Here is a 23,961-nt window from a genome sequence, read left to right as displayed (position 1 = left end):
GGAGGGCTTTTTTTTAGTTCCTTTTATCGATGAATTTCTTTTGTTTTAAAACAAAACAAAGATACTTTAACATCAATCTGTCGGATGAGGAGTTGAAATCAAACAAAAAACGGACAAAAATTCTAAAACTGCCCAGCAAAGTGATGTTCATGTTTTTAATTTTAGAACTCGATCACCGAGGGGATCCAACTTTTTCGAGAAGAGGCTTAGGCTTTGGGCTTTGTTTATCCAAAATACACCCTTCGCTAGTTTTGCCACGATCACACAATAAAGGCATTCAAGATTGGAAGAGAGCAGAAAAATTCCGACTCTTTTCAAACAGGTTAGAAAGGACCAGTCCTCAACCTGCGAGTTAAACCCTGGTAAAATATATTTCTGCGCGCTTGTTCCCAGGTGGTCGTAAAACCAAGACAGGAAATGGAAAAATTTTTAATATTTGGTCTCTTACTGCTGTCAAGCAGAAAAATTTATACCTGTCGTATTTGATATACGTTTAGCTACGCGCCAAGGAGCTAAAGAAGAGTTTGTTTTTTTCATATGTAAGAAGATCGCAAGAGCACTTCCGAGAAGCCGCAATGCGATGAAATCATTGGTTCGGTTCGCGTACCGCCCGCCAAATTAATAACTTTGTGTTGACTGAACGCTCAGCAGTTGACAGCTAGCCTCCCGGGGCGATAATTTATTCTCAAGGCCTGTTGTAAACAAAACGCAATATCTCTCAGAGTGGGAGACAAGATTTTGAATATGCCCGTCGAGCACTCAGCGTTGTTGTGTTTAATTCGAAGCAATTTGCGGCTAAAAGGTCTTTAAACACGGACTGTGATAGATGGATTTATGATAAAATCTCGCCGCGACGACAAATACAAAAAAGTTGCCCGTCGCGCATTTGGTGGGCGGTGAGGCCCGGAAGCCGAAACGAGTGATATCGTATTGCCATAAAATGCACCCCCGTTGGTCAAGTGTGTTACGTGTGTCGCGACAGTTACTCGCGAGTCACGCGATCATTTCGTGGATACGAACAAGTGATATCTAACTTTTTACAGCTAAATCTTGTGGAACTTTGTGTCTTTCATCTTTCGCTGGAATTTCGTTTACTTTTTAGTAAAGCACAAGACGCAACAAACGCGCGTGATAACCTGCAATGGACACGCGCGCATATTTCATCGATTAATTTATCTTTGCTCCAGCGATACGTTTAAAATTATCTCAGTTTTCTTGTAATTTGATTGTTAAACTCGATTACACCCGGAATCTGTTGGTAATGAAAAGGTCAAAAGGCGTAAACACTATTTAATGGAGCAGTGAGGCTGTATTTTATTTCTCTGTCAAAAGGACAAAGTAATAGTAGTTACGTCTTAAGTCGCCATTTGTTCCTTTCATTCTCTCAAAAATTATGAATACTTTTAGATCAAGAATTTACAGGCCAATCTGACATCCTGAAGTACACGAACTATTTCAACAAGGACTAATCTGAATAAAATTGTTGAACTAGATGCGAATCATGCTGGATTATCTGGCCAATGTTCCTCCATAGAGGGGAGATACAACGCGATGGAGTTCACGTCTTACAGCTTTGATTTTCTTCGCCATATCAATCAGTGAAACCTTACTTTTGCAAAAAGTGCTCTTGCAGTTTAACAGAAAATAAGTTCATTCGATTGGACAGAAAGGTTCTCGAAAAGTCACCCAATAGACCGATAAAATTGTACGATGTTCCCCTGTCCACACATCTCGCGAACGTCTTGTATAAATCAGTGAGAACAAGCAGAGTTTGTTTTATTTGTTACATCTTAAAGGATAGGTATTCAGAAATATCAAAATGCGATTTTATAACGTTATTTTTAGGCTAAATAGATCACACAATCAAAGGGAAACTTTCGAATTGTCTCATTTATTATACCTATCAAACTTAAAACGTAATTTTAAAAACTGTGTGTTCCTATTCTCGTCTCGCCTGAAAACTACAGAAAATTGTTGAAGAATCAGTCGACTAGACGCTTATATTTCTCAAGAGTTTTATCATAGAATATGTTCAGTTGTAATTTCTGTCCCGAGAGGAACAATGAAGTAAAGGTTCTTGAAATGAAATGAAAAACATGACACTGGCTATTTTAAGATACACCTTGAAACGACCAAAAAAAGAGATTTTGAAATTAAAATCAAAGCATCCTTTTAAACGATCGATCGGGTTCAAAACAACTGAAAAATGAAATGAAGTTCTCGCAAAAAGTTGACAATATGACCTGCCCCAGTGAAGAAAGAATTCGTATCCAAGCTTATAAGCTTGAGTCGCATTTACAAATCAAAACTGCGTTGAATCCGGCAGATTCTGCAGCTTCATAATCACTAAGATTTCAAAGACTAAAGACAAAAACAAGTACTTTCAGGTTTCATATCCTAACTTGTTCAAATGGGAAACAAATACAACATGTACCAAGTGTTTTGAATTTTTCACATTGAGGAGATGTGGTTGACAACAGCAATACCCGCCGACGGACTTCCGGATCTGAAAAGAAATTCCTTTTGTATTTCCTTAACGAAACAGGAACGAGAAAATGATTAATTTGTGATATCTCAGTCGTTCCAAATGTCTCTTAGCAAAGGAGAATATTTTTAGAGTAGTTTCCTGTGTTTATATATCGGTTCGTTGCCGAAACAGGCCGGGTTGACTACCTAGCGCAATTCCATGAACCATCTTAAAATGTTCTTCAGATCTCAACCCGTGAACCTTCATGTGTTTCCTTAACGAGCTAGGATGCGTGTAACTTTTGTCGCAACCAATGTACTTACACCGATATGGTTTTTCCAAAGTGTGAACATGAATGTGTTTGCGGCGGTCACTTGAGTTCGCAAATCGTTTATCACAGCCTTTGAATTCGCATGCGAACGGCCTCTCGCCCGTGTGCGTACGAACGTGTATTTTCAAATTCTCTGCACGCGCGAAGCTCTTCCTACAGCCCGGCTGATTGCACATGAATGGCTTCTCGCCCGTATGAACTCTAATGTGGTTGATTAACTTGTACTTAGCCTTGAATGGCAGTCCATTTCGCATGCAGTCTTTCCAACAACAGACGAAACCAACAGGCGTGGCAGAAACAAGGTGAACGTCGGTGATATGTGTTACAAGGTCCTCTATCCGATAAAATCCTATCCCACACACTTGGTTCACCATTTTCTCGAGGTGGATCCACTCGCAAATTAACACGGGCGAACGTGCCGGTGGGCTTTTTGCATCGTAACCTGATGAGTGAGAATCTTGACTCTCTCGTGAGTTACGAACGGCGTTCAAACTGTGTTGCTCCGTTAGCGTGGGGTACACGAGCGAAGGAGGAAGGTCTGGCGTGTACCTCTGCACGCGAGGAATATAGCTTTCGTTGGGAGAATGCTCTTCTCTGTTGTATAGTTTGCCAGGTGCGTCCATATTGAGCTTACATTGCTTGTGAAAGACTATGTTTATCCCATTGTGTGTGTTTGAGGGTATTCCAGGGATAACAATGTCGTGTTGTGCTCGACTAACAGCCGCGCTCGAGTTGTGATCGCGAGGCGCAGGGCTTGTTGAGTAAATTTGTAACGAATCATTATTATGCGGTGATCCGCGAGCTTCTTCCGAAGTGTTACTCTCCTCTTCGATGCGATCGCTGTTATTTTCGCCCTCTTCCGAGTTTTCTTCTTCTGGGCTAGGCGAGCCCGTTTTCCAATCTGCCCGATAGGCCGGGAACGAAAAATATTCACTCCGGCTAACCTCCTCTCGCGGACGTAGTTCGATCGAGCGCTCAGTGGTATCCATTCGCACCCTCATGTCTTGTTCACTCTCGCCTCCACTCTGCAAAGATTCTAGAGAGCTTGTTCTCTCCACCATGTGTCTGTCTGTGTGCACCTCGTAGTAATTTCGAAATACGACCCTAGACTCGGTTTCAGACAGACTGGTGTATTCAAACGCGGTGCTTTCGAGGGGCTCTGTTTTCACGACGATAGAGGGGCGAAAGTGGCTGAACTCTTCACTCCCCATCGTACTTATGTATATTTCCAGTTCGTCGGGGAGCGCGTAGGGGTAAAAAAAACTTAATAGTTATCAGAGAAAAGAGACGCGTCCCACTCCCTACCGTCGTAGCACTGTTCTGAATGTTGTCACTAGTGGCTGTTATGTTCCTTACGACACAGGCCGGTGTAGCCAGGCGCATGCGCTATGCCACCTCGCTGGGTGTCTCATTCATCACATCGTATTTTTGCCCCCACCGTCAGAGCGCCCCACAGAGCGCTTTCAATCTTTGCGGCTGTTTCAATAAAACTTGTATTCAAATAATTTTAGTCGCAGCAAGCCATCGGAGGAGAGGTTGACACCCATGAGAACATCTGGGTCACATGAAATTAGCGTTTCTTCTCATTGGTGCTATAAACTCCCCAACGCTCGTAATCTCAACGGAAAATTATGTCCGAGATCTGCGGAAGTTGGGTTCACGCCGCAAGCTCTTTTGTTTGGGGTGTCGAGGACCTTGGGCGGCGAATTTAAGATGTAATTTCAGTGGCGTTGTGGTTCAATTCGTTAATAAATGAACAGAAGAAGAAGCAAAGCACAGCACAGCGTTTTCCAATTTTATCATTTTTCTATGACCAGCTGAGTCCCTCGCTATGTGCTTTGCGTTTACTGAGTAGACCGCCCTCCAGGAATACCAGAAGTTTATCTCCCACAGAAAACACACGGAAATTATTTGAGCGCCTAAGACGCAGGAGACGGGATTAAATATCGAGCATTAGGAAACTTCCACTGGCACTGTTAGTCCTGCTAAATGTTCCAACATGTTACAGAGACTCGAGCGAAAGTGTTATGATATTAATAGAGCAGTTTTGTGGACGGCTATGGACGAGAAATTCATTGCGTGACGGTGGTGCTCGACCTTGACAAAGAAAAGACGATAATAAGCATTGACTCCCAGGAGTGACGCAAAGTCAATAATCGAGGTTTGTGCCGTGTGCGTCATAGAGAATATCGCGCGTGCGAAGGCGGCTTTCAGCCACGCGTACACGCGATTCTCTCTTTTCAAGAAAAATTGCATGGTTTTCTCTAATATGTTCTTCTTTTACGAGAGACAAGTTGATTTGAAATCTAGGAAAAAGCAATGAAGAGTACAAGAAAAGGGTTTGTGCTGAGCGGAACAAACATGTTTTCAAATTCGCTGGTTTCACTTTCATTTCTCGGTGAAATTTTTTGAAACCACGACTTTGACATTCATTGCGTGTCATTGATCGCCGAGAAAGTGGAAATTTTGCCAGTAAGAGGAGTTACCACTTCAACGATCCACATTTTAAGCCTTGTTTTGAGTAAAAATAGCTGCGCCTCGTTCAAAGCTTTCCGCCTTCAAGCTTAAGAAGAAACAAACAAAAAAAAAAAACACGATGCATTTTTAATATATGAGCCTAATCCTTTCAGGAAAATAAACCAAAAGTTGATTTTGTTCGAGAAACTTTAAATCAGAGACTGCTTACCTCAAGAAAGGTCTTGTAAAGAAAGTAGTCAACCACGAGTAATGTTTAGAACGAGTGTTTCTTAGGATACAGTGGTTGTTTGAATGAATTTGTGGACGTTACCTCGGTAAATATAAGTCAGCAAGCTTTGCTGCGTGCTATAATTAAATTTAAAGATGTGAATAAACAGATTTCCATATAAAGAACTGCATGATCTCTTTGGCAGATGTATGAGATATCAGATAAAGAGTAGGGGAACTACAAGGATAGATTACTTCATACATTTTTGTTTCTTTTTTCATGATAACTCAAAGCCGAATCTTGTCAAAGGCTCGCGCTCTGGTAGAACCGTTTGGTTGCCTAACAATTAAGTTCATTGTAATTTAACGAAATTTCAAGAGGAGCAGGTTTGTCCCCTCTTATAGAGCCAGAAAGTGTCTGTGAATTCAGGACATAACTGGAGGAGAATCCTCTTCTGAATTGTAGAGATCACAGTTGCTGTCTGTCCATTTATCTGGACTAGCAACATGGAGGTCGAGATACATAACACTCAGGCCAATTGAACAAAATATAGATTTTATCAAATGAGGCGTACAGAGTACCCAATATTCATAACTTGAATATTTTCTCCGAATATAAACTCAGTGTTTGTTTAAGACGGTTTAAAACTTGAATGAAACAACTGAATTCACTTCAAGATTTAATTGTTTCCTCTTCTCTTCAGGCTCAAAGGCCGCTTGCGAACGGACTGACCAGCTAAGAAGGACAGCTGCTAAGAATCTTTATCAATATAAACGTTACTAAATCAAACTTAACTGAACAGAGATCATTCGGTGCATTTAGGCTATAAATCTATTTGAATCACAAATGGACAGTTTAATGCCGCTGTTCCAAATCTTCAATAGCGGTACACGAAATGTGACAGCCATGTCGTAGACTGCAATTATATACAGGAAAACGCGATGTTCGATATTTCGTACCTGACACAAATCTCTAAAACAAGACATTTTCAAGTCTGAGAGCTTTTTTTAATTGAGACACAATTGAAGATAACATACACTGGTTCTTTTTCCTTCTTTATCGCTAATCAAATGTACTTGCGTGTGAAGGACAAATACACCGAACTAATTACAGCTCACTGATGGATGCTCGATTTTCGCTTCGTTTGTTCGGAACCTATTAGGCACTTAAATGGTTTACACGGTAAGGTGAAGTTCACGAATGAGCACAAATACAGTGGTTTTTTTTTATGATTAATTGCTTGTCTAAAGCTACATTAGCGTCGAGTCAATATCTCCGTGGTGCTTTCAGCAGTGCTAACTGCCTTCACGCTAGGTGTTTACTGTAGATGCTCGTAAGCTTGAAGCCTTTCACAGATTAGTGCTCATTTGGATTAAATAAGTCTATCGTACAGCTAAAGATGGATGAATAGCTTTGAAAGAAATTTAATGAACGTAAAATTAGTATTTATAGAAGTACATTTTGCAATGATACGGAAACTTTCATGAAGTAATGAAGGGTTGATTGTTCGAGTGCATGGTGTCCGTCGTAAGAAAAAGCTTGACACTTGTTAGGTATATATTGTAGTCACTTTACTTTCATTTTGAGTTTTACGCTAATAGTTTCATTGCCTTACCAATGACACGAATAACTACTTTGAGAGGAGGCTTCCAAACCTTACAATAAAGTTTGATACGTACTGAGTTGAACATTTTTGAAAAAATTTCACCCCCATTATAGCTCCAGTGAGCTTACGTCATGGCTGGTATTTATTCACGCTCAAAATCTGAGTGTTCCTAAAACTTTTCTCGGATTAAAACTATCAAAAAATGCTTTCTATTCGTGATTTTCGTAGACTTCATAAACGCATAACAGTTTACGTCTTACCTTCTCTGTGTGTTGAAAACAAATTCTTAACTGATCACCTGATACTGAACACATGTACATAACCGTGACACTCCACGTTTCGACTGGCGGACACACGAAGCTTAATTACATGTTAAAGCTCAAAGCTTTTGTTTTATCTAGTAATAATCCAATTTCAACTTGCTATCAACCTTAATTACGAAGCTACCGTTTCTTCATACCTTTTTTCTTTCTTGTTTTTTTTTTAAGAAGGCAGTGACTGATATATCCCTTCTTTTCTACTCCTCTCCTTCACAATCAGACACGTTTATTTTTTTCGCTCATATACTTAGAGCTCATAAGATTTTTCAGGTACACTGAATGCGTGCCTGGATAGCGTGTCGAGGAAATATATTCAATAGCATAAAACATGGCCTAGTTAATCCCTCTATTCTTTCGACATTTTTAATAACCTTCAGTTTACAATTTGCGCAACACGCTTCCAATGTAGCACTTCACGCCGTTGTGATTTGCGCTATACTCTGCTTGAGGCAATGAACGATGACAGTGAAACAAATAGAACCGAAGTATAAATGATTACAATTTAATCTTTCTTTTTTATTTTTTCCCATTTGGATAAAGCTCTTTTTGTTAAAGTTTAAGAGCTGTACCTCCCTTGGTTTGGAGGACATTAAGAGTAGTTTTTTTGTGTTCATCCTTTTGGTAGCTTAATTCTAAAAATAGCCAAAGGAGCCCTATGAAAGAGGCTTAGTCGAACAAAACCAGGCTATGTTCATGATTAGCTTGCAGTAGCAGATAGAAGGGAAACTACAGAATGCATGGAGGTCCTTGGTCTGGCACACCGCTGAAAGGTGGTGTATTCGAAATCAGTCTTATTTCAAAAACTTGACGCAATAAGTGATCTAAACTAGCATTTGGCGATATCTATTCAAATAAGGGAACTCCATATCAAGCCAAGACTGTCCTTCATGAGCCCAGCTAGTTTGCAAAGGTAGCATGGCTCCTTATGCATGGTATAACGTAATCATGTGTAACATTACTTTCTCTTATATCTTTACAATGTGTTTTGATGAAAAAGAATTATGAACATACACACACACACACACACAAAAAAAACGAAAGTCAAATTTTTATCCATCGTTGCGCTCGGACTGGAAGTTCTACGGACGTTTCGTATTGCCATACACACATAGTTGTCCAAAGAAATAGTTATTCTGAAAAGATCGTGTGATATCCTCTTCACATGTGAGACGATCTCTGATGATAACTGCAACTGTTTTTCTCTCTTATTAGAAATAAACAACCTTCACGGCTTTATATATCTTAAAAATTAGAACACTCCCGTGATATAGTCTATTAAAGACCGTGATATGCAACTGAATACATCAGTTAAAGTACCCTTGGTTGATTACAGCGATCAGTAACAAGAGTTATCTAAGCATCTGCCGTGACTTTTTCAATAGCAACACAAACTAGACCACATTAAGCCGTATTAAATTAGCAATCCATTCATCCCCTGCGAAGATTTTTGCCAAAAATACCTCTTAAGATAACCACAAAACGCCATTATAGCGAGTGTATAATTTAGAGGCGTAACCCTTTAGCTTTAACCACCCATTAAGTTTAATGGTCCAAAGATCCGATGTTTTTTCCCTTTAGGAAGAATGAAAATTGTTTTACCATCAAATTATCTATAATTACCAAGAGAATATCATATGATATTCTCTTGTAAGTACTCCCACCATGATCTTTTAATTTCGTAGTTAGCGCTGTTAGGTCCAGCAATCCGGTGGTTTTTCAAGGAATAGCTGCGGAAAAAATTCCCAATTTCTCTCAAAAACTCTCCCCGTAATCAAAACTGCTTAAAGAGGGCTTAAAGAAGTAATACTAGTAAACCAAAGTTTCCAAAACTGAATTTACAAGATTAGTATACAGATATTGTACAATGCTTTCTCGGCATAAACTGATACTGCATAAGTGGCGCTGAGTTTTGTATAAGCCCTAAAAAATCTAAAAGCACAGGGTCTATCGAGACTTACGTTTCGTGACACTAAAAGCACAGGGTCTATCGAGACTTACGTTTCGTGACACTAAAAGCATAGGGTCTATCGAGACTTACGTTTCGTGACAGTGACTGGAGAGCGACGCTGAGAAAAACCCCATGAAGAAGAAATCTTTTTAGTTATCTCTATACAAAACTGTTCGGGAAGCAAGAATGAATTGTAATGATATATACGTGCGGATACCTTTTCAGTGAAAATAAGGGAAATCATCGCCGCTAGCTGCAAGTTTATTCCACACAACTTAGCGTATAAAAACTTGCAGTCAATTCTACACTACATTACTAAAAAAGCTATTTCACACACAGACACAAAAACAAAAAACTCGTACTAGGACAACCAAACCCTACGAAAACTACCCAAAAATCTGTTGTTTGCGTATTCAAAAATTGTTTTTCATAATCCTTTTCAGTGATACTGTTTTCCACTTAGAGAGAACGAAGGTACAAGAGCTTTCCGTTAATGTAACTGAAAAACGTCTTAAGCGATCATCTATTAAGATAGGTGTGAATAAGACTCGGTAGATAACAGAACACAGAGTATATTCGAGAGCCGAATACTTGTATATAATCAAAACTAAAACCTCCCACAGCTAAAAGGTTTGTCTCACGACAATGAAATACCAGCTTAAAAAATGAAATACTGGTGAAACTTTTTGCTGTCTTCATAGCGTTGCTTAGACAACGAAAATTACGGAATGATGAACATTTCGCATTTATAAGTCAGCTTTATCATATCTGTCAGCTTAAAAACACATTGAAGACTTTCCAAAATTATCTCCTTGGGAACTCGGTAAAAGTGACGCTCAAAACTTCAACTGTTATCTTTTTTAACAAAGCGTTACCGAAACACCAGAACGCGGAGTTCACCTTCGCAAGCAGGATACGACAAGGATAATCCAAACAGAAAAAGTTAATATCTTAACAGAACTTTAATATTTGAAAGTCACTATGTACAAAAAACATTTTACAGATAAAGGTCAAAGGTATAAATTTTATATTTGTTGTTTTTAGGTATTTTCGAAAGAGGTAACTTGTATCTGAATAAAAGCAAAACAAACCAAAACCAGATCTACCAGAACAATAGAAGGTGAAAAAGAAAGAAAAATAAAAGGATAAAGAGAAAGCATTGCATTGAAGTGTGTACCACTCAGGGGCTGATTTTATCTATTAATAGATAAAAGAGAGTGGCCCTCACGAAAGTGCAATTTTACGCGAGTTTAATCATTTCCATCCGCATTAGGTGCCCGTCAGTCTTCCGGCTCTTCTTGGTCAATTTTCAGAGAGCACTTCAATGATGCATGTTTGCATGGCTTTCATACATTAGTTTCTCGTTTCAAATGCCCGTAACTTGTTAGTTGAGGAGAGAACCCAAATTTGTTTTAACTTTAAAAGGAGAAAACAATTTCAAAACAAACCCACCACAACAGCGGGTTGTACTAAGACTCCCGTAGCTTAAGACAAAACTATTTGGGAAAACACAACAACTGACTCGGTTTCTTTGGAAAGAATAACCAGAAAAATCTGCTATCAAGGGCATGTATCTACATGGTTTGGCAAAGTTTTTTCATGGATTTATATACAGATGCGGATGGAAATTCGTGTATAGGGGAAGTTCAGACAAACCTTGTTGATTATTTTTAATGAAAAATCTAAGAACATCTTAACAGCAAACGAAGACGGCAAAATTAACCTATAGTATTGCTGACTGATCTCATCATCCTTAAATAGATCAAATACAAAAAGAAATTTCCTGTTGAGACACTTAATTTTATATCTGTCCCATGGTTGTGAAGAATGGACCTTTTAAATGAAATTTGTCATACCATTGCTGAATCAAGGGTGCATTCTTAACAGCGCCATGGGAGCAGGATTCCGTGCTGTCAGCACAGCAATCAAAGTGTTACCTTTCAGTTGTTTTGTCGTCTCCTAACAATGAATTTGAGAACAAAAGCTTTTTATTTTCTTTGCGGAACAAAAGATGAAACTGAATCCTTTATCATGACCACAACAGTTGTACTTTTAACGACTCGATATTATCCCAGCAACGCAGGTACTCTATCCGGCAAATGCATACGCGCGTGTGCTCCTGTCAAATCCGTGCTTCAGAAGGATCGAGAAAGGGATATTGTGAAGCTAGTCAAAACTTTTCTGTTATCATTTGATTTAGCTTACTAAAACTCCATACAGCCAGAGAAACTTTGAAATTCTCTCTAGTTTTAATTCATCTGATGGCAGTTGGTTGATTAGGGTATTGAAATGTCAGAGGGGCTGTGATATGCTTGTTGCTGCTAGTTCTGTTTTTTGACAGTGTGTGGCTTTTGACTAAACTGTTCTTCATTGGTTTCTGAGTAGTGCAGCTTTGAAAGCAGGCTCCTTGCTGGAGGGGAGGGTTTCCTTGGCTCCATAACTGCCCGTTAGGGCAAACTCAGTGAAAAGTTTGAATTCTACCTTAACAGAGGTAAATAGAAAATGTGACATGCTGTTAGAATAAGGTGCTGTTATGCACATTCCTTTTTATCGTATGAATGATGAACGCTGCTAATCTATCCTTACTCATAGTTGAATATAGAAAAACATTATTATTCATAGTGATATCCATATGCTTTCATTCAGCATGATTTGCCTTTGATTTAAACCTTTTCTGTAAGCTCAATCCTGCCACACATCACCCCCATCATCAACAGTGCCTAGCCGGCTTTGAGCAAATTTACTCCCAATCAATAAAAATGAAAATCAGTCCAAAAGGCACAACAGTACTTTCTGGATCCAAGGCAAGTCTCCCTCCCCTAAATGTTTCAGGCATTTTTAAAAGAGCACCTTATGACTATTATTAAAGCAGACAAACACACTTCAACCCCTCTTTGCAGGTTTTCACTTTGTCTTTAAGAAATAAGCTATTCTGAAATTGCCCATCACTTCCAGCATTCTTTGCAATTCTTTCCAGGCATCAAAAACAGTACAACCTTTTTTCCAGACAACAAATAATCTTCCAAGGAAAGTAGAAGTAACAAGAGAATGTGGTACTTTATCAAAAGGGTGTGACATTTTTTTGCCAATAGAGTAAATACAGTTATTTTCTATAATTTACCTTTTCTTAACAAAAATTAGTATGAAATAATAAAATGGCAACCATTTTCATTCCATGTCAAATGTTCTTGGATTTTTTTGTAATAAAAAAACATAAATAATCACAAACTTTAAGAAAACTACACTAATGATAATTTCTGCCCAAAAAGACAGGGTTTTTTTTTTCTGTGTTCTATGAAGGTGGCAAAGGGTTTGTTAGTGATGCTTGAGCCCAAAATTAATATATGATGCATTAATTTTACAGAAAGGCAAGGTAAAGCAAGATTTTAAGTTTTCTCTTTTAAGTTGGTAAAGTGTGATGCAGAGATTTTTAAAACTTTGAGAATGAAACTGTATCAGGACTCCCCTCCCCCTATGTGCTACCCTCCTCTTCTTTCACCAGTACAGTATAAATAAAGAAATACGTAAATTGAAGCTCCCCCTTGGGGGCTTTTCAGCCACAATGTAGACTAAGAGCTTAAAAATCACCACCAGCAGGAGGCAGACCAGTGGGCTAGTTACAGAGTGCAACCGAGGAGTTGAACTGGGGGCAACCGAGAACAAATCTAGTGAGTGGCAGGGTGGAGGCCTTGAACCCAGGACACCGGATTACAAGTCCAGCACCCTAACCACTTGGCCATGCTGCCTCCTTATAGACAGTCTCTCTATAATATAGTAAACAGGGAAAGTTTGATCTGTTAATTCCGACTGTACCCATAGGAGCGGTCCTAAGAGAAGGACCAGTGTTAGTGACTGATTAATTACATAAGTCCTTCACCACAGGAGTTTTTGTCAGAGTCAAGTTTGCCATAATGATGACAATGAGACTTTGGGGATGATAAAACAACACAATCAAATGTTACTCCTGGTCCCAAAACATTTATTGTGAAATAGGAATGTGAAAACTGACCTGAGCCTAGAATTTAGATTGGCAAATAGGGTGATTAAAATGAGCTAGGTTGAGTGACCTACACAATAATTCACCTTCAGTTGAACTTTTAAATCTATTATGAAACAAAAAAATACAGTCACCCAATACAAGTTTTTCTAGTCTGTTAATTTATTTTATTGACCCAGTATACTGAGCTGGTTTGTAAAAAGTTGCAAGTTGTCTCTCGTTTTCCTGGAATTTGATTCATTTGATTTCTTTATATAACAAACCTTGATATTTGATTAGTTATTGTGTTTAAGTAAAGCTGTCTCGCTGACCGGGAAAAAGATGCAACTTGGTGTATTAATTGGTGCGATCCATTTAAAATTGCACCAGTGAGAGCCAATCAGAGTGCAAGGATTACAAGTAATTTCAAAATGCATGTAATAAGGTTTGAAATCAACATCTATCAACCTTTCTGTAACATGATTTTACTTCACAAGTGATCTAACACCTTCCAACATACATTACTTTCAAGCAAAGAAATGTTCCTCATGGTTGGATGGAAAACAAGCCTGAAAATTTCATTGAGGACCCTCTAAAATTTCCCTTGCTCCTACCTTGTGCTTCTTTTGCTAAGTTCTTAGCAGCACCCAGGCTAGTATCTAGGAAGCAAGGGTTCAAAACCTGTCAAAGCCTTACTGAATTTTTTAGTCTTCCTACAATTGCTTACATTGTAGTCCACTTGTGAGGAAATTTATTTTTCATTACAAGTTGTTTCACATATCATATACTTTGCCAACAGACTAAAAGTCTGAATTTACTGGTACTACACGTACACTTAGGGAGTTGCGTTTGTGCTGTGATTCAATTTAATCCAGAGTTCAAATTCTATTTTCCTCTGCCTTAATTTCTTTGCACACTTTATAATATACCCATAAAGACAAAAAAAATGATGAGAAAGGTTAATCCAAGAATAAAATTTAGCCACAGACAACATATGGGCATGTATGCGCATCCACCTCAGCCCCATAGCCAGCTAATAAACCCGTAGGCCTGGGCCTACAATATTTTTCCGCCCGCCTACTTTTATAATATGACTTTTGCAAAAACATGGATAAAAAAAATTATTGAACTTTCTTTGAGAACCGGCCTACAAAAAGTCGAAGAGCTGGCTACGCCCTGCATCTTTATGTCGATTCAACTTTTCAGTGGAACTGTATGACAATAATGTGAAAGAAATATATAGATCCTTTTGTAGAACGGTCTGATTATGAAACGAATTGATTAAAAATGACTGTAATCATTGGACAAAATTTATGCGATATAATGCCCGAGGGCTAGAGCGCACGAAAACTACACAAGATGCAGTTATTTATCATTTGCTTGATACCACTCAATTTTTAGTGAACTTGTATGAGAATTTCTGCATCTATTGTGATTTTTTTATTAAGATTGTGGGATGCGTAAGCAAAATCGATGATCATAGATCTAAAAGCTTACGATGCTCAGAAGGCCATGTCACGCAATGCCTAAATACGGGTCATCACGGGAATTTGAAGGACTCACTTTTACAAACTAGCTGTTCTGAACCCAAGATAAGGGGAAAAATATCTCAAAGACAGATTTCGAACCTGAAAAAAGATTTCTCTTGACGTTCTACTGCAGTCTCGTTCTCCACGTCGGAGAATCGAACGACCTGTCCGTCATGTCAGAGTACTTTCAATATTGGTCTAAGGTTTGAGGGAGACTAAGGATTAGTTCTCAGTCCTTTTGCAGATGTAACGGCAGACGGCGGAAATTTTAAAATGTATGGGGCCAAAACGTTATTTATTTTGGTTTTGAGGTTATGGCTCTGAACGTTTAAGTCTCCTATGTGGAAATCCTTGCAAACCACGCAACGGAAAAATCAAAACGTGAACGATTCTTTCGTCGGCTTCAACCTAGAGTCTGCTTTGTGAAAAAATAAAACTATATCAACCTTTTTTTCCTATACTTCCGCCATGATTTTGTAGCGTTTTTTTCGTGATTTCTCTACGACGCTGAACGACAAATAATTTTAGTTTATGTGGAAGGTTTAGAACCGCCCTTAGAGCATGCGTAGGCTCCAATAAAAGGTTGTATTAATATTCATTAAGCTACTTTAAGCCGGACCACAAGTGAACGCTCCTTGAGGATTAATGGGAATATATAGGTTGCGATCGCTTTCTTGTAAACGTGCTCGCTTAACAGCAGCACATATACTAAAATTGGAACGATACAGAGAAGATTAGCATGGCCCCTGCGCAAGGATGACACGCAAATTCGTGAAGCGTTCCAAATTCTTTTAGATTCGTAATTTCCAGTATACTCTCTAAACACCTGATCTTAGCAAGAAGCTTCAAATTTGATCCGAACTCGGCCCAATTTCAAACGAAATTGAATTCCACATTCATAATGGCGTATTTCATTTCAATTTCCTTTCAGAAGTTTCTCCTGTTAGTGTCTACAGATGTTTAATAGGTGAATCGACTCTTGGAGGACGTCCCATTTGCTGATGTGCTCTACTGATTATGGCGTAACAAGGACTCACGTAACTCACGGGAGGCTTTGGTTGTGATGAACACACTTTTCATAAATGAAACGCTTTGGAACTTGCATTGTCTTAAGTTGAAAACCAAGAGACTCTCGATCTAGCATATAATCTTTCATGTGTAATTAAGATTTAGCATCACTTTGGCGGGGATTGTGGCGTGCATTTTGCGGGCCTTAATAGAGATTCTTGCGGGCTGAAATGTATTTTAGCATCTCGCATTCTCGCGTGATTGTTCAGACTGCATTGTTGCCATTTATTTTCTCTGCTTATTTTCTTGATATTCTCCAAGTGATGATAATAGTACTACAGTTGATGTTATTGGGCATGAATGTGCTTTAGAATTACTTTTGGGCCCTTCTGAGCGTCATTTTAACTCCCGCCTAGCGGCTCGGGATAAGGTGGCATGACTGAGTCGAGCCTAAAACAGATTTATTCCCATAAACATAAACTCAATTGCTTTAATCTATAGCGTGCTAGTTCCCACCTAATTAAAGTAGGGTATCCTGTACTTGCCGTACCTCCTTGAAACTTTTCTGCAGTGTAATATGTAGGTCATATAGCGGACTCGTTAATTATCTGCACCGTTGAAATTGTTTGGATGCTTGCGAGGCTCTCTTTCCTGTGTGTCAGTAAATTTTTCGTACTTCAGTTTCTTCACAAAAACTAAAATGATATCAGTAAGAAGTGTAGGGCTATCAAGTTCCTAGAATTGCATTACAACAATGGCCGGGCGGTGCCGTACCTTTGGTAGGGTATTGCCCGGCCATTGTTGCTCTCAGCTGCAGTGGCCAGATCGACAAAGAGTGGCTAATTAGTTTTACTCCACTGATATCAATAAAGAGACTATCAGCCTTTCAATACGGAACTCTTGTTATTTTGGTTAGCTGTAACTTTGAAATAGCCTTCAATTTCTTTCTGGGCCACCTGGGTTGACTTCTGTAACGGAGGGCTGGAAGGGGAGTCTTTCAAAGGTGGGTGCGAGATGAAAGGCCAATTGACAAACTTTTCCGTAGAAATTTTCTTCTCTCGCTAATTTATACTTTAAAGACACAAAAATGGTCGTTCTACATCGTTGGAGCAGTCATTGATGGAAAAAAGGAAACTTTTAAGTTTTCGAGGTCAGCGTGGCAGCACGTGGATCATGGAGTCGCCCAAATTATTCTTAACCTTAAAAGGAAGTGTACGTCACCTAAATATGACAGACATTAATTGCCAGCATATGTTGCCAGTCAAAGCTAAGTGGGTTTCACGCGTCCGCTCGTGATGAGGTGTGCTGTTCATAAGGCCCTTTAAGGACTTGAAAATCTGCCATCAAGGGTTGATTTCAATCACGGAGGTAATCCATTACGCTCTCAAGGTCCGTAAACACTTTGGGTTTTTTTCAACTGGTCAACAAATTTCCGAATGGTGAGTACGGGAACTAATAATTGTTGAACGTTTGTTATTGTGTCAAGTGTGATAGTTTTGCGACTTCATGAAATGAGCTTGCCATATATTTATGCATGGAATTAGAGTGTTTTTTACAGAAAAGGTATCTTAGATTTGCATGTGGTTTTTTGACCATAGTATGTAATGCTTGTACGACATAATAATGCCCGCTGTGTGTTCAGATGACTTGCCTCTCCCGGCGAAGAAGTCATTCATCCTTATTCATGGTAAAGCTCTGTAGATTTGATTTGGCCGATCTGCTTGAACTCCAGAATGTTTTCCGGGTTTCTTACGATTTAGAGGCTTGCAAACTATACATTTACGAAAAAAAAAGGAAGAAGGGCTTTCTACCAATTCTCACACATCGGCTTCTGGACTAAAACACGATATTTTAAAATTTGCTACCACCCAGTTGTAGTGAACTCGCGCGGGCCATCTTTATACTTTCTATTTTGTCTGGTTAGAATTTTATATGTAGGAAAAGGAAACAGTTATGCAGCTAATACAAACGGATTTATGCGTCATTTTGGTAGCATTTGTAGAGAAAGCATTTGAAAGTTCGTTTCCAAGGTGTATCATACCGCGAGATGCTTTCGTGACTGGCATGTCACACACTTGTCTGGTGTCACGCGTTCACGTTCCACTGCGGAAAAATTATAGGAATCTCTTAAAAATAGGACGTACCACCTGTACAAAGCGCAAATTTTGGTGGAGTGCGGTGGGTATAAAGACCTCTGAGTGGAAAAAAAATGCTTGAACTGCTACTACAAAAATACTGCAGCTTAATTTATACATTTAGTTATTTGCATGACTTACTTTACCAAATGGTATTTCTTGATAGTTAGAGTTGTATTGAGTTAGGAAGTCCTCTTATAGGAATCATGGGTCTCAAAAAACGTTTTTGACCACCAGATCATAGCCAGAAATGGAAAACGATGTTGAGTTATGGCATACAGTATTGAATGTTGAAGGGAATGGTGTTGTAGGCTTGCTCTCAACATAGTATTTATCATTATTTTACCGTGGAGGATGCATCCGCACAATAAATTCATCATGATATGAACCTAAGAAACTCAGGAAAGTAGAACACATTGATTCACCATCTAAATAAAAGCAATGTATTCTCAATTCTCAAAAACAGTTTTCAAACCATCAAGCAATTATATGGTGTACTTAATCAGCTGTGAAGGCGCGGTGGCCTCATGGTTGGTGTGCTCGACTCCAGTTCGAGAGATCCAGGTTTGAGATCCAGCCGGGGACATTGTGTTGTGTTCTTAGGCAAGACACTTTACTCTCACAGTGCCTCTCTTCACCCAGGTGTTTAAATGGGTACTGGCAAATTTAATGCTGGCGGGTAACCCTGCGATGGGCTGGCGTCCTATCCAGGGGGGAGAAGAAATACTCCTAGTCGCTTCATGCTACAGAAACTGGAGTTAAGCACCGGCCTGATGGGCCACTGACTCGTAAACAGACTTTACCTCACTTAGTCAGCTAATGATGAAGATATCATGCAGTAAAATTTTTATTCAATGTAGCTATGAATTAGAACTCTCATTCGATGGTACTGTGGGAATGGTGGATAAGTATATAATGGTGTATATAATGCCAACCAGCTGGGTCAGTTCTTTAACCCTTAGCACCTTAGTAAAAGTTTTCATATTTTTTTTTTCTACTGACAAAGAGAGTTTGTTTGAGCACTTCTTGAAATGGCAATCATTTTCTTTTCTTATGACCCTTGTTTTTGATTCAAGGGTAATAAGGTGAGGATCAATTAGAAGCCAGTCACTCACAGAGATTAAAGGGTTAAATAATTATTCTTGTAACTAGTAGTTTCAATGTGAAAGTGTGTGCTGGCATCACAGCTTGAAGGAAGCTTGAACTCACTTTGTTTATCATGTCCTTGATTTCTAGCAGAGCGGGAAGGCCGTACACAGCTATTGCTCGAAATCGATCAATATTTCCAGGTGCATTTCATGTGATGTCATCACAACCACCCCAGACATAAAAAACGCAATCAACTACACGTGTCTCCAATCTTATATCCAAGAAATTTTGGCTTTTTCTTGCTATTGTAAAGAATAGGCTGTTGCCTTGCCAAGGCTCGCCAGCAATTATAGTGGTCAAAACAGTAATTTATGATTATGATGGTGAAATTGAAGATTACCATGGTGATGAAGTTGATCATCCTTACCATCATGTACATAATGATAATCAACAACATTGGACCTCCTTGGGGTTCCCTTATCACAAAAACTAGTTGGATTCAAGTCAAAATGTTCTAGTTAACAAAAGGGCACTGTACCATTGCTCATATACATTTTTTCAAGACTATCTTTTAAATATTTATAAGAGAAACTGGAAAACATTTCTGTCTAGCAACAAAAGTGTCGAAATTAGAGGTCTCATTTATTTTTATTTAAGTAGCTCCAAGTTTTGTAATGAGGGAAAAATCAGATGTCAGTGAAGTCATGTAGCTAATTATGAAGGTTGTGTAAAGAGGAGAAGGGTAGGAATGGAAATCAGCAGATGATTGCAAAAGCAGCCCCTGCCTATATTTAAACCCTTCTCACCATAATATCTGTGGGGTGGAAGTCTGTGGTTCAACCAGCCAGAGCCTTTTTTTATGCACGAACCCTTGTATCATTGCGGTAAATGGTTTGAACCCGGGGGTAACATGTGAAGGTGTAGTCTGATCGTCCGGGTGAGTGTAGTCCTGAGAAGGACTGTTATCGGTGGCAGTGACTGACGTTTCGACAACCTGTGCTGAAGTCATCATCAGAGTCAAGTCATCATCAGTTGACTCTGAACCTGTGCGGAAGTCATCATCAGTTGACTCTGATGATGACTTCCGCACAGGTTGTCGAAACGTCAGTCACTGCCACCGACAACAGTCCTTCTCAGGACTACACTCACCCGGACGATCAGACTACACCTTCACCTTGTATCATTTAAAGATAAATCTAAATTACTGAAAGCTAGATGGTGATTTTTACTCTGAAACTGATACTAGTCTTATTTGTATCAGAAATGAAAAAGGTTCAGTTGGGTAGTAGCTTAAAAAGGCATCTTTTTACTAAATTGTTATAATTGCCCTAGTTTATTTGAGGCAGTTCTTATCTAAATGGGACAACACTGTATGTTTCAAATAACGTTCTAAGACACGTCTAGCTATGCATGTGAAAGTTGAAATTTCTATGTTTTTAATTATTACAGGAAGTTTTATGGCGACCTCTAACATACCCAGATTAGAGAATTTTACTTAGAAGGTCGATAGACAAAAAGAGAAATTCCCACAAATATCAGCCGATGCTGTTAGAAAATGGGCATGTTAAATTCTCTTGCCCGATAGTCATTTTATCTTTGGAAAATACGTAGTAAATATGAAGACAGGAAAATGTGAATGATATTCATCAGCGGTGACAATCGTTTTTTTAATCGAGAACCTAACTATGTATCTCTCCAGCGAGCTCGAATCATAAGGAGAGGGCGTCATTGCTCATTGGATGTCACCGCGCGAAGCGCTCGTGATTTTAAGGCAAAACTAAGGAATGATGTTCTCTATTGTGAACCGGTTAGACTCGAGCGAAATACGGTCGAACTTTTGTAAAACTTCTTTTTCTGCTCAGAATCCTTCACGACTTCTGCCCGGTAGAGTTCTCCGTCACTAGTAATATATGCTCTATTGAAAGTCTTTCCTTGTAGCACAACGGGCTGTACCACGTGAGTGCGTTTACATTGAGTAGGTAATTCTGCTGAGATTATGAGAAAGGCTGTAAGTCTACTTAGCTTAAGCTCAAAGATCTGACATTCAAATCACAAGGTTATCGCAGGGCAACCTGCAGATTTGTTTTAACTTTTCAACTCACTCGATTTATAATTTTTCTAAATTCTTGAATTTACGAATTTGAGACCAGAACCCTCCCAGTGGAATGCGACTTTTTGTCAGTAGGGAATTGAATACGAAATTCTGCCGGCACGATTTTTATGAACTTAATGAGGTTTTTAAAGCGTGAATCGAGATAAGTTGCTGATAAATGTCTCGGCGTGAAAAAAGGGGATTACCTCCTTCGTCGAGCCGGCATTTTTCTTACTGAGTGATCCAATTCTACGTTTTTTGGAGTGTGCACTATTGTCAGTGTGTCTCAAAAAACCACATAAATGAAAAGAGTGTGTCACTGATATCTACATCCTATGAAACATTTCACAGCATTGGGTAGCATCTATAAATGCTCAGATCTAGAGTGGATATTTAGCCTCACCATTTGAAGCTAACTTTTTAACGTGTATCCAACCGGCTCCCGTCTCCTTCTCTCACTTTATTCTCATACAAGGATCAGGTACCTTAAGCATAATATTTGTATTGTCTAGGAATGAACCTAACGGCAAAATAATGACCTCGTATTTTAATCTATTTGACCTTCCATAAGAATTCTAGTAATTCGATTAGCATCAGACAACAAACTATGTTTTGGTTAAGTTTTTATTTGTTTTATTTTCTTATTCACAGACTAGACTTAAACGAAAAAAAAAGGTTGTCTGAGAAGACCGCCGTGCCTACTTGGCGCCTCCATTTCTGAATTCCCCCCGAAATGATAATAGGGGACGTCAAAACAGAGCCGTCTGTCTACGAGGGTTAGCCTGAAAGTAATCAAAGGCGAGAAAAGCTTTATTGAGCAACACCAGGATTGAGTCGTCTATGGATGAAAGCTGTGCAGGTATGATGAGATGTTTAATAGAGTGTCGAAAGTAATCCTAGATTGCTTAGTTGACGCGGTTTACTCTAATTATCTTTTGACAAAAGGGCGCCCAGCTTACGGTCATTTGGCAGACAAGTGAGGAAAAACGCTGCCCAGTAGAATATCACCTTAGGCCTTTGCACTTTTTCATCAAAACTTGTACTTTACCGTCCGTTTTGTTGTTATAGTGTTCAAACTCAGTTCGGTTTCCACTTTGAAACTCGACGAAGAGGTTTTTCTGAGGAATAAGAGGATGAAAATCGGAGGTTTCTAAGGGGCAAGCTCCATGTCGCTCATAAAAGTATCTGGCCATTCTCTTCGTCTATTCTCTCGTTAACAACCTTTTTCTAACTCTTAAATTTGACAACATGCTTAATGCGAGATAATAAACATGGAAAACACTGTTCAAGTGGTCATGGAGTTTTGGTGTGAAAGATATTTTCAGTATTCAAAATGCTCTCAGGGGCCACATTCTCTTTCACGGGCTAACTTTGTCTTTGCCACAGAACAACCCATATTGACGAATTCTTGTAAAAGGGCTATCGTTTGGTGGATACTAAATGATAGAAACTCCATCTTGGTGTGAGAATGAATGTCTATACAACAGCATTTAAGGTTTATTCCAGTAACCCCTTCTGCCAGGGTATCATTAAAATGTCCGTTTTAGCCTCATTACATTTCCTTTTAAACAAGCCAAGAGAATTTGGTATTTTGTCTCGACAACACACGTCAAGAGCTACTTTTAGCTGTTTTCAACAATTTCCATCTTCGTTACTTTTTAACTTACCCAACTGAGATTTTAAGACTTTCCCTCACACATGAAGGTTGTTATGATCCTTAGGGTGGAGAGACACACCAGGCTTCTTCAACCACAATCAATTTTAAACCCGGCTTCTCACAATTGTGCTGAGATAATGAATCCAGTCCCTTCTCTAAGAGAGGTTCACATATTGTTGAATGCGAAAGCTCAGCTCAACTGATATGTTTTGGTTACTTGTCTTTTTTCTGTCATTTTCCTTTGAGGGGGAGGGGACACATATTTACCTTTATAGCTTTCTTAGGATAGTACTCTCCTCTCCCTCTCCCCTGGTGCTCCCGGGTTTTGCCTTTGGTACTAAAACGTCTCAATATATTATAGTTTAGTTCCTATTAAGTCTTAAATATTTGGCGCAAAACGTTTAAATAGCTGTCGAGGAAGCACTTTGGCTTACATGTCCCATTTCGAGTCTTGTCCACCTAAAACTAAAAATAAATTGAACGTATTAAAGATGGCTACACCAATCATTCATTAAGCTGGTCGACAGCATTCATTTGAAGAAAGATCCATTTATCAAAACGATTTGTATCATGTCCGCTAGCTTAAGTCTTATGATTTTTTCTTCAACGAGAAGATCAACAGAGCTTCATCTGAGCAATCCAAATTTTGGAGACGAATAGAAAAGAAAAAAAACCTAATGAGCGATGAGTAAAGTGAGAACACACAACTACTAATCTGCATTATTTTTGCTAATGAAATCGAATTGTTTATTTTGATCACAGTGCTAGTAAAGTGTTGACACTGTCGTGCGACGAAACATGGGTTCAGTCAGCTGAAGTCCAGTTATCATGCTTTCATCATTTTCTCGTCTGGCGGCGTTTGTGTTTAGTTTGTACAGATTTACTAGGACGGATAAACTGCTTGCTCTTTAAGCCTATTGTTACTCTAAGTCTCTGTTGTGTTTTCTTTTTGTTTGACCTGATATTCGCCATGTTCTGTTGGCGGCGATTGAACTCATTCTTTTTTAGACCAGGGTAGATGTGTGAATTATTTGGTGTAATAATTGTTTTGTCTGCCATCCCATTGGGGATTTTCCTAAGTCAGAATTCATCACAGCTCACTAGTTTTTTTATGGAG

The 23,961-nt window shown here is 39.0% G+C and overlaps 1 protein-coding gene, 1 long non-coding RNA gene and 1 other non-coding gene across 3 annotated transcripts; 1 reads left to right on the top strand and 2 right to left on the bottom strand.

The window, feature by feature from the left end:
• Positions 1–1,751: 1,751 nt before the first annotated feature.
• On the bottom strand, positions 1,752–5,073 carry LOC111325397 (uncharacterized). The gene has a single exon (XM_022929208.2). The coding sequence runs from the start codon at positions 4,007–4,009 to the stop codon at positions 2,633–2,635; it is 1,377 nt and encodes a 458-aa protein (XP_022784943.2). The 5' UTR covers positions 4,010–5,073; the 3' UTR covers positions 1,752–2,632.
• Positions 5,074–11,336: 6,263 nt separating this feature from the next.
• On the bottom strand, positions 11,337–15,060 carry LOC111325405 (uncharacterized). The gene is made up of 3 exons (XR_002694334.2): positions 14,963–15,060; positions 13,949–13,993; positions 11,337–11,839 (listed from the first exon to the last, which is right to left on the bottom strand). It is a non-coding gene; the product is annotated as an uncharacterized LOC111325405 (long non-coding RNA).
• A 485-nt stretch (positions 15,061–15,545) lies between these two features.
• On the top strand, positions 15,546–15,654 carry LOC148722636 (U6 spliceosomal RNA). The gene has a single exon (XR_015992870.1). It is a non-coding gene; the product is annotated as a U6 spliceosomal RNA (small nuclear RNA).
• The last annotated feature ends 8,307 nt before the right edge of the window (positions 15,655–23,961 follow it).

The sequence above is a fragment of the Stylophora pistillata genome, chromosome 10, assembly GCF_964205215.1.
Source record: "Stylophora pistillata chromosome 10, jaStyPist1.2, whole genome shotgun sequence".
In the NCBI taxonomy this organism is placed as follows: Eukaryota; Metazoa; Cnidaria; class Anthozoa; order Scleractinia; family Pocilloporidae; genus Stylophora; species Stylophora pistillata.
The sequence above is the reverse complement of the archived record's forward strand: the minus strand, read 5'-3'. Positions and strand labels throughout refer to the sequence as shown.